General features: G+C 42.7%; 1 protein-coding gene across 1 annotated transcript; it reads right to left on the reverse strand.

The window, feature by feature from the left end:
* Nucleotides 1–5157: 5157 nt before the first annotated feature.
* LOC147899840 (L-ascorbate oxidase homolog) lies at nt 5158–7516 on the reverse strand. Its single transcript, XM_087377430.1, has 8 exons — nt 7367–7516; nt 7154–7263; nt 6783–7053; nt 6578–6680; nt 6062–6407; nt 5615–5977; nt 5449–5527; nt 5158–5361 (listed from the first exon to the last, which is right to left on the reverse strand). Exons 1-8 carry the CDS (start codon nt 7514–7516, stop codon nt 5158–5160), a joined length of 1626 nt encoding a protein of 541 aa, XP_087233556.1.
* Nucleotides 7517–10943: the final 3427 nt, after the last annotated feature.

Consider the following 10943-nt stretch of genomic DNA (forward strand, 5'->3'; position numbering starts at 1 on the left):
TCTACATATTTTATAGTCATGGAAAAAAATTTGCTAGGGAGGTTTGTTAGAAATCAACCAACAAAGGGTATGCACAGTGGAAGACTGATAGAATAGCCCAAGAGCTCACACAGTGGTGGTGTGGGGAGTGGAATCACAAACTTCTTAACTTTATCTGCTTCAAATAAATATGCAGACTAGTAAATAGACAATGATCCAACCAAAAATAGAAACCACCAAAACTATATATTTCTGTCCAAAGCTATGGACACTGTAATATAAAAGATATATCTAGATTCCCACCAGGATGTGATCCTCTGATCTTACCACTAGGTACTTCTACTATTTGTCATATATCTCTAGATCACTGAACTCGTGTTCTCCACCTCGAGCATATGTAGACTCTCCACCCAAAGATCTCAACACCTTGTTGCCCTCGAAGACAGCCTAGGTTCTAGCCCTAGATGAGCTCATTCTATGGCACTAATGGGACTTCTCTTCCTTTTGGATGTAGGCCGAAGAGTGTGTCTCCTGCTGCTCCCAAAATCTTTTGGCTACTGGATGATGTAATGCCCTACTAGTGGGCTCCTTTTATAGGCCCCCAAGGGGATCCAAAATGACCGACTGGTTTGCCGCTTCTTAACTGCTCACAGCTTGTCCCTAATGTCGCGACCCCACCAGCTCCCCATATATGGGGCTATGGGTTAGCTACCTTTGTGGGGTAGTGTGTCAGCCGACCTTGTTGGCCAGGCGACCAGCTTGCTTGCCCCTTATAAAGGGTAGGGCTATCCTCTTGCATCCCCTCCCTATGGTCCTCCACCTAGACTTTCGTGTGCCTTATAAATTTGCCTTTTGCCAGGCCAAGCTCTGCCCTAATTGCACCATCTGCCATGCCTCCCTTTCCATCTCTACTCCTAAGCCTTCTTGTTGCTCCTCAGTTGGTTCTTGGGCCAGATCCAAGGAACATTGCCTCGCCATCTTTCCTTCACACCTGCTCCCTTGATGTAGCCTCTGAGGCTTCGGGTGGATGTGCTTATGTGTTGCCTAGATGGCAACCTTGCTATCATATTCATCATTTGCAAAATTTGAGACTCAGAATGGTAGGCTTGGCACTTGATCTCACACGAGATGGCATTTGTTGTGATAATGGCCTTTGAAGCTTGCATGCTCGCCGGGCTCCTCCACTCATATTGTAATGTGTTTGAGCATAATTTGCATCAAAGATGCCTAGAAACAACAGTCTTGATTCCAAATGATAAGTCTTGCATCATGACAAACAACAATCTTGAATCCAAAAGGTATGTCTTGATTCCAAAGGTAAGTCTTTCATCATGAGAAATCAATGCCTTGCATCAAGGGAAAGAAAGAATCGATGATGCACATGATGGGAGGAGTGGCCGGCTTTTGACGATAGAGCTCAAGACACTCCCTTCACCCTTGAATCTTTCATCTTGGTCCTTTTTCAAGACTTAGATGGCATGGAACGGCAGTAAGAGCTCATCGAGAAGGGGATGCTCTCATGAATAGAGGTGAAATTGATGTTGGGAAGGTAGAAGGGGGAGACAGAGGAAGGTGGAGCAAGAACGAGTGTGCTCTTCCCCCCCCCATGAAAATGCTTGACGGCTATGGGATTTAAGCATGCCACGGTGGGATTTCTCATAAGCATAAGAGCATCCTTTACACGAATTTATCAATGTTCTAAAGCTGCCAAGGATCTAGAAGAAGACATGATGGACCTCCTTAAAATACTCTCTCTCGAAAGGGGCAACCAATGCCATAGGAACAATGACACATCGTAACAATTGTGAACCTAAGGTAATGAAGTAATCATGTGAGGAGAGGAGGGAGGAGAGGTGAAGCATGGGGTTAATGCCACCTTAAGCAAGGAAGGGAAGAGCCAAACCGTGAAGGCGAGGAGGTAGTGGATCCATAGCTGCTAACTCTAGAAATTGCAAGAATGGAGCATTTGCATTAGTAGTGTACTGGAAGGATGAGTCCCCCTACTTTGCCACCAAATCTCCCATGATGCCATCCACCCATGATAAACTACTCAATGAAAAATTCCTGAAAAGCCCCATCTCTTTGAAAACCCTCCCACTTCTTAGCTCTTGCCTGCCTCCCACACCTTTGTGCCCCCAAGATTACCAATGGTGGAAGAGGAATTGTTGAAAGTAAAGTGATGCTAGGATTCCTCTAAAAGAGATGGAGGATCTTGCTGAAGAGACTACGCTTTCAATGTCTGGAGAGTAGCAAACGGGGTAGATATATAAAGACTAGTCATTCTCAGCTTTGGTTTTTAGGAAAATTTATGCTGAAGCTACCTTTGGCAAATGAGTTTTTGGAGATACCTTATTATATACGAAAGCAGGTATTTGGCTCGATTAATATAAAGGAAATCCCTAAATTGATTAAAGCAACAAACTCTAAGAATATATTATCTGGGTGCCATTTGAGACTGCATACCATCAAGTGGGCATTACTCTCTGTGTGTGTGTGTGAGAGAGAGAGAGAGAGAGAGAGAGAGAGAGAGAGAGAGAGAGAGAGAGAAGCTTTTAATAAATCTTTTTTTAAAAATTATGTTTTTTTTCGAATAGAGAAAAATACAAAAATATATGCCACACATACAGCAATGCAATAAAAAATGTTTCTTCTATATTACCTTATTTCTAAGGTTACACGTGGTGCTCATATGGCACGGCAATGTGGCCCTTCCTACACCTTGCGCAACAAGTTGCCCAATGTCTCCCGTGCTTCAAGCTTCCTTTTGAAAGAAACCTCTCTATGATTGTCTTCCCTCCTTCCTCCCTTTCATCCTTTCCCTCTTTCTTCCTCCATTGCCCTCTTATCTTGTCGGCCTCCTCCTTCCACTTCCTTTCCTCCTCTATCACTTCCTTGCTCTGCCTAGATTCTCTTCCCCTTGTCCTTTCCATCTACGGTATCTCCATTACAATAGTCGCCTCTCTCGGATTCAACTACCGGCGGCAGGTCATGTATGACAGGGAATCAAGGATGAGTTCTATGGACGAGAAGTATGCAGCAATGGAAAAGCTCGATAGGCTATATCTATTTCTGAATCAATAGATCTCATCTCCTCCTGCTGCTACGCTGGAGTTTGAATATCTTGGAAGAAAGCGGTCTTGTCGCCCTGGTCTTAACTTGCAAGATTTGGGAGCAAAATACTGAGACTTAACTTCCCCAACCGCAACACCTTCGTGAGGGATCGGATACGATCAAGGTTTTTGTAGAAAAAACTAGTGTGGGGGCTAATGATGGGGCAGTTGGACTTCTGTGAATTTGGCAAAGTTTACATGCATTGTGGCTTGAATGAAGCTAAAGAATGGAACCGGCAGACGTAAGGAATGAGAGCTCAATAGATGAGGTTCCGAGAGCAGGTTGCACAGACTGAAGCCAAGGTAGTTGTGAAGCATCGAGCTGAGATCGAGCTATCATCGGCGAGCTGGGTGTCTGTAGCTTGGTAAGGGACGACAGAAGAAGTGATGATTTTTTGTGTTCTGCATGACCATTTTTGCATTGGAAAATCATTTTAACCTGGAAAATTGTGTTTCCACGGATGGATACATGTATTCAATCTACCATATTCCTACTTTTGTTCGCTTTTGTTTCCTGATTGATTGAACCTATGGTCGATAATGCGATGGTCGATACTGCGATTGATAAATCCGAGAGTCCAAGGCTGAGAGGCGGATGGGGAGAAGGCTTGACACTAAGTGTTTTCCTGTAGAAAGGATTATTGGAGGTGGACAAGTATCGGGTTGTGTTTCCATTGAAGCTGAGATATGCAAGGGATCATATTTGTCATGGAGCTGGGTCTGTTTTGTGAACCCATGGAAACTGACGCTCTCACAAAAGGATGGACTCAAAGGGTGTTCATTCAGCTATTGAGACAAATCCTCCTCTACTATCCCAGCATGGAGATTGATAAAGAGCAAGATACTACGAGTGACTTCAATCTAAACACGGCAAGTTGAAGGATACTCAACAAATCCAACTACTCTGCTATCCTAGCATGGAGATTGACAAAGAGCTCTTCATTATGAGCGATTTCAATCTAAACACAAGTTTGAAGGTTAATTATTTTATTCCAAGTCTAGAGGTGGAGCATTTTTGGGCTGGGATGCCATCAAGGATAAAGGTGAAATGGATGTCGAGAAGGTAGAGCAAGAAAGAGTGTGCGATTTGAGCATGCGATGGTGGGATTTCTCAGAAGAGTAAAATTGTCCTTCACACGAATTGATCAACGTTCAAGAGCTGCATTTTGGCTACAAAGGAGAAGCAATCAATTGATAGACCCGCCTGCTTTGCCTTGAACTGCTATACCTTTGCTAAGCATGTATGAATTCTTAGGAACAACCAATCGACGTCTTTACCATGACCCTGACGGAACAATTACACAGCATAACGATTGTAACCTAAGGTTATGAAGCAACAATGTGAGGAGAGGAAGGAGCATGGGGTCTACATAAAACATAAACATTGATCATTCTTGGCTTTGGTTTTTAGAACAATTTGTTCTACAACAAGATTTGGTGCAATACTTTTTAGGATAACATTTGTTATTTGGCTCAATTAATAAGAAAGATCTAAGTTATTTTAAGGAGCGGGTAAGGTTGCCTAGGCATTTGCATATGTTTACAACATAAGATAGCATGCTTTTTCAAACTACTTGGTTGGATTCTGTATACACACATGTATATACACATATGCAATGCAATGGAAAGGTTCCATTCCAAGTAAACCAATGGTAAGGCTTAACTTAGATCCAAATGGTCCTAACCCATAGTGGAGAGGTCATGCTACTCGTTCCACATAAGTTCCCATTTTAAAATTCCTTTAAAAGCTTTCAATATTTATAACCTTTGACAATAAAGGTAACATATGCTCTAGATCTTGAGACTCGACGAAGGTGCGTCCCATATGCTCTAATCTTGAGACTCGACGGAGGTGCGTCGCTAGCCCATTGAAGGTGGCTCCGACGGGTCAGTAATCTGTTTGTATTGCTGATGCTTCAAATACATAAAATTTCGAATCGGAAACACGCGTACAAGAATGTGAATAAATCTCAATGCAAATCACACTTGGTGATGCTTCGATATTGGTAACTATTGATGACATGGGATAACTATTGATGACATGGGATAAACTCCCTGACAGGCCGGCCTATACCTGCTGCCCAATCGCTTTGCCGTAAAGACGAGCATTGGTGGGAATGGGCGCTTCGTTTCTGATGGATCCATCGGGATTGGGAACGCGGAAGTAGATCTGTTCACCAAGATATTGATGTTCCCACAGCTGCGAACGTACGTTCCACATGCCCACGTTGTCGAGCTCCAACATCACGGCTGTCCAGGACTGGGGATAAACCTGCATCCGAAAAGTGAAAATAGCTTGAATCCCTGACCTTTTTTGTCAGTCCGACATTCACCGCCTATTGACTGTCGCTACAGTTACCTGCACTGTAGAACGCGCTACAGCATCGAATAGATTATACCCCCCCCTGTTGGCAGTAGTCCATCGACCTCCATCCATACTGCACACAATGAGATCGTCCGCGGACTTTTAATTCGATCGTAGAGACAAGAGAATTTGAGAACCGCAACTACGTCCCTAAACTCACCCGACCACGAACGCAATATATCCATCGATGTGCCAGCTCTGTACAACGCCTTCATCGTTCTGAAATATCAACTCTAAGAAGTCCCTAAAAGATGTAGAGAGAACGGATGTCCCAAAATACGGAGACCCGCCGGATGGAAAGTTAGGGAAGTCGAGAGAGAAGACACCGCCGAGGTTAAAGTAATCAGCGAGTTTCAAAGGTGTGTCAGGGTTGGTGTAGGAGATGCTGTTGACAGCGTATCGCTGTTTGCCGTTGATTGCACCAGAGGTCCCATCGAGTACAACAGTTTGAGAGACATTGATCATGCCATAATGAAATGATCCTTGAGGATTCGGACGAGCAGCGTTGGCAGTTAAATTCCAGCTGGAGAAAACACAGTGCATTCAGGAAACTTGAAGAGCAGTAAGGAAACATTCGAGATTCGACAAAGCCCGTGACAAAGCTTACGTGATCGTTCTAGCCTGGTTGATGGAGTAGTCAATTTCGATGGTTGGCCCTGGAGGGAGAGGGCCTGAGGCCTTGGATGCAGAGTTTGAATATTGAATGAATCCTACGCCGGTTAACACCGGGGTGATGAATCGAGAGCTAGCAATCATGTAATAATCACCAGGAGCTTGGTTTAGCGTGACAAGAACCGAGTAAGACTGTCCAACATGGATATCAAGGTTCTCATAGACATTCTGCGCGGTATGGGATCCCTCTGTTTCCACTAAGGTCAAATTGTGACCAGCGATTCTGAAGTTCAAAGAAGTCGTTATGCCTACGTTAGAGATCCGAAGCCTGTATGTTTTCCCTGCAAAGTCCAAAACACAGCATATCAGACAAAGCGCTGTCGCCGGCCGAAGGAGATGCAAAAGAAATTCATTGTAATAACTTAAGGAGGATTATCCCCAACTAAAGAATTGCATACCAAAAATCATTCAGTACTTCTGAAGGATTGTCCCGAAAGAAAGGATTGCATACCAGGGTCAAGAGTCACAAAAGCTCGGTACGGTCCATTTCCATTGATCAGGATCCCGTCTGGAGGCCCGAGCGTACCCCCACCGTCCAGCTGTGCTTGCAGGTCCTGAGGTCAATACTGACAAACTTTGAGCGCACATGCTCAACTTAAGAGCATACGCTTGCAGTTATATTACGGCTTGGTGATCTTAAGAAATCCTACAGTTACCGTATGATTAGCATTGTACCAATCCCCGATGAGAACGAACACATCTCCATCTGGATTTGGATATGGTAGAGGAATGATGATTCTGTTGTCAATCTTCAAACCACCATAGCCTCCAGCAGCCTTTAAAAATCCAGTTGAAGGGAAATAAAAATATGATCCTATTTGATCTTTCGCTTGGAAGAAGTACGTAAAGTTTTGGCCGGGGAGGATGGGGCAGTTAGTCCCAAGAACACCATCCTGCCAGGAAGTACGCCGCTGCCAAATGCCATTCCTGCAAGATAAGAGAAGGGACGACTTCAAGAAAATGGCGTGAAGCCGAGCATATCATTCTGCTGATGTGTGGTGGAATAAGTGTTTTCAATTGAACTCACCAAGTGAACAATAGGGGCTCGTGGAGACTGTTGAACACATTAATTTGGAGATCAACATTGGTGACAGTATCTATTTCAGGGCCAGGAAATTGCCCATTGATGAGTAAAACCTGCAGAAAAAGGGGGGAGAGTGAGAAAGAAGCAAGACAAGCAAGAAGTCATATAACTATGACGATTAGCAAGACGCTAATAGCACTACATGTCCACGAATACCTGCTTCGAAACACCCAGCGGGGCGACAGTTCCATATGTCACATTCCACGTTATGGGTTGCACAGCGTCCTCTGCATTGACATCAAGAGTGTGGATGGAGATAATCAACACAGCTGCAAGGAAGCAGAAAAGGCGACGAGATGTTGCCATGGCTAAACAGCTGCAACGCGATCAAAAACTCACAGAGCCGAGCCTATCAGCAGATCAATGCCAGAAGGCGAACCTGAACGAAGTCAGAAGAGGAAGACTTTGGGCATAAAACTGAAGGAACGTAGGAAAAAGGGCTGAGGTGAGTGGAATACCAAAGGAAATGCGATGAAATGGCAGGCAGAATCTCAGAAGGGAAGCAATGCTACGGACCTATGAGGAGTAGCAAATACAAGGGATGCAGGAGGAGGCACAGCACTAGATCGGATGCTGCTTAAACTCTGTGCGATGTTACTCTGCTTTAAGTGAGTGTTGCAACTGGCAATGCTTGCCATGCCGAGTCACATTTGGTGACGTGGAGAGACAATGAAACTGGTCGCTTCGAAACGGTGGTGGATACAAATAGTGGACGAGGTACTGATTATATTCACAAGATCACACTGAGGCAAGCTCCAAACTCTATTTACTCACAAGTTACAACTTTTTACAAGGAGGATGGAGACGACGAACAACAAGCCAAAAGTAATACATTAGTCATCATGAAGAGACAGTGTGTGTGTGGGTGTGTCTGCAGGGACGTTGTTAATTAGGTAAGTAGAGGACGCCGTCCTGAGCGTGTGCTTGGCCGCCGCCGCCCTTCCTCGTCCTCCTTCAGGCTCCAGAGTCCCCTTGAAATCGGCTCCCAGCTGTCAATCCTTCAGCTTCCACTTTCACATTGTGCGCACGTTAGCCTGCTCTCATCCTCCCGGCTTTGGAATCATACTTTTGTTTTTGGGCTGCTAGGCACGCACTACTTTGTAGATGCATAATGGATTACTAAGCTTAGTCGAACGTTAGCATATCATAGTAGTTTCAAATTTCAAGTACATAATGAAAAAATGAAGTGAATAACAAGGTTGTGGAAGAGATATGGCCAAAGATGCACAACTACCTCTTTATTTCCCCCTCCGAATAGATTGGGTGGGTTGTCTCAAACTTTATGTTCCTCCAAGAACAAAAAGTTAAAAAATGGACTAATATTAGTTCGAGGATGGCGATGGCTAAGGAGTGTTTAATATAAAGTTATATTAAGGTTAATTAAACATAAGGTTAATGTAAGGTGTGCCTTGTTATTGATCTATGGTGGAGTCAAGGTGGCAAAGGCCATGGAGGCCACTTATGTGAAAGTTATGGCCATTGCATCCTATACATCTAGCAAGATTGAATGCCAGGATTGCTTGACAAATACACGCTTTCAAATAGTATGAGGCGAGAAAGAGGAGAATTCAACGAGGGAGCATGGAGGGCAAGATGTTGGCTCATGTTATGAGTGTAAGAAAACAACAACCTACGAATCGCATCACAGGCTATTGTTCATAGATAGCGAAGGTGGGAGTTACTAGAGGTGAGCTTTGCAATTGTGTAGCGTGAAGATGGAGATCATAGAGTTGTTAACTATGTCGATTGCAAAGGAGGAGAATCGTGGATTGTAGAGGCTACACGACAGATCTACACGCAGCAAGCAAAATACCATGCAACCTATGCAGAGCATCGTGGAGAACACAACACAGGTACCATCCCCCATGGGGGGACAAGCCATGGAGACTTGTAGAGCCCATTGAATTTTGTTGTTAACAAATTGACGACCGAATGCATAGGAGCAATGAAAAACGAATGGCAGGTGAGTGATGAGAAACATTTGCCCCTTTTTTTTACCTATTTTATATTTGTTTGATGGGGGGAGACATAATCTCCCTTTTTGACTTGCAACGACAAATTCAAGAGCATGAAAAGAGGGAGGGGGAGGCCCCAAAAAAACAAGCTTCAGAAAAGTTGAAACTTCCAAGACTTTAGGGGTACGAGGGGCAAACAACACCTATTTCATTAATTTTGGACTTTTTCTGTTGTTTTTGGATGAAGCCTGAAAATCCTTTCCAAATGAAAAGTTTACTTTGTGAAAATATCCTTCCCAAATCAAAATTTTACTTTCTGAAAAAATTCTTCCCAAATTAAAAGTTCACTTTGTGGCACTATCATATTCACATAAAAATCTGGTTTTTTCAATCTATACTTTTGCACCAACATGCAAGAATTTGAAATAATCCTATTTTAGAAATTCTAGCTATACCTAAGCTATTTGTTAATTTAATTATTTTCAATATTTCTCCTTGACGTGATAAATTTATAAATCCATGAAAGGAGACTTAAATATTTCATGTAAATAACATTGTCACTCTCAATATACACAAAATTTTTAAAACTTTTAATAAATAGAAAAAAGACATGATGCCATAAGACCCAAGTTTTGTATTGAACCAAAGAATTATAATAGCAATTATAGCTATCATTATATGTTTACATTGAGAGATGTTGTTCTCAGTTGGAGTCCTTGTATAAAATGATATAGATTGAACATATGTTTACAATTTAAATAATTGTTGCTCTTAAAGAGCCTCAATTTGTGCCATCTGCATAATTTAACTCCCCATTGTCTTATTGCTCAATGTCACGACAGTCCCTTGCGAGGTGCCATCTGCATTAACTCCCACTCCTCTTGCCAATCCTTAAAAATTCGTGTATATGTAAAATACTTTGCTGTGGTATTTTTACTTTTCCTTCTACCTCATATCCCATGCGCTTCTTTGATTTCTTTGCCCTTGAATGCCAAGACACTATGATTGTCTCCGTTGAAACTTGTGAGACCGCTTCATCATTTGGGACCCACTCCTTCATTATACAATTAGTATACAATGTGTTGTTATCCATATTCTCCTTCTTGCCCTTTAGCTCATACCATATCGTTGTAAATGTTGTAGCTCTCCCTTGGTCATCTCTTTGCACATCAACTACTTTTGCAACCCAAAACTTCACATTCTCATATTCATCATCTGATGGCCGAACCACAACAATTCAATCGACCTCTATATCTACTTGTGGCATAAACTCTCTCTTCTTCGGTCCACAATATGGATGTGGGAGTAATGATATAAATTCATTTTCAAAGACTGGAGCTGGGCGCAAATCGTTATGAACATTTGGCCACAACATATTGCATTCTTCCTTGACATCCTTTGAGCCTCACATTCTCTCAAGGTCCTTTATTAAATTTCGTGTCTTGTTAATTACAGTGGAAGTGTGTTCTCTCCAAGTAGGCTTCGAATCAGGATATCTCCGGAGCATTTTCTCTTTGTATGTAATAAATGCTTTTAATCCTTCTATTTCACAGTTAGACCTCTCATTGAATTCTTGTATAGGAGCCCAGATACCTTTTCTTGCTGGGAATTGAAGTTGAGAGACTGTAAGGTTCTTCAGGTTCCCATTTTGTATCATGAGAATACTGTTGCCATTGCATTATGGGTTTTTCATCTTTAAAAAAAAAATGAAAGTAGTGTGGATTGGTATGACCTGTCAATGCATCACCACCCATTTGTATGAAAGGTGGAATGAAGCT

The sequence above is a fragment of the Dipteris shenzhenensis genome, chromosome 7, assembly GCF_047967505.1.
Source record: "Dipteris shenzhenensis isolate YYH24624 ecotype China chromosome 7, Dip_SZ_1.0, whole genome shotgun sequence".
NCBI lineage: Eukaryota > Viridiplantae > Streptophyta > Polypodiopsida > Gleicheniales > Dipteridaceae > Dipteris > Dipteris shenzhenensis.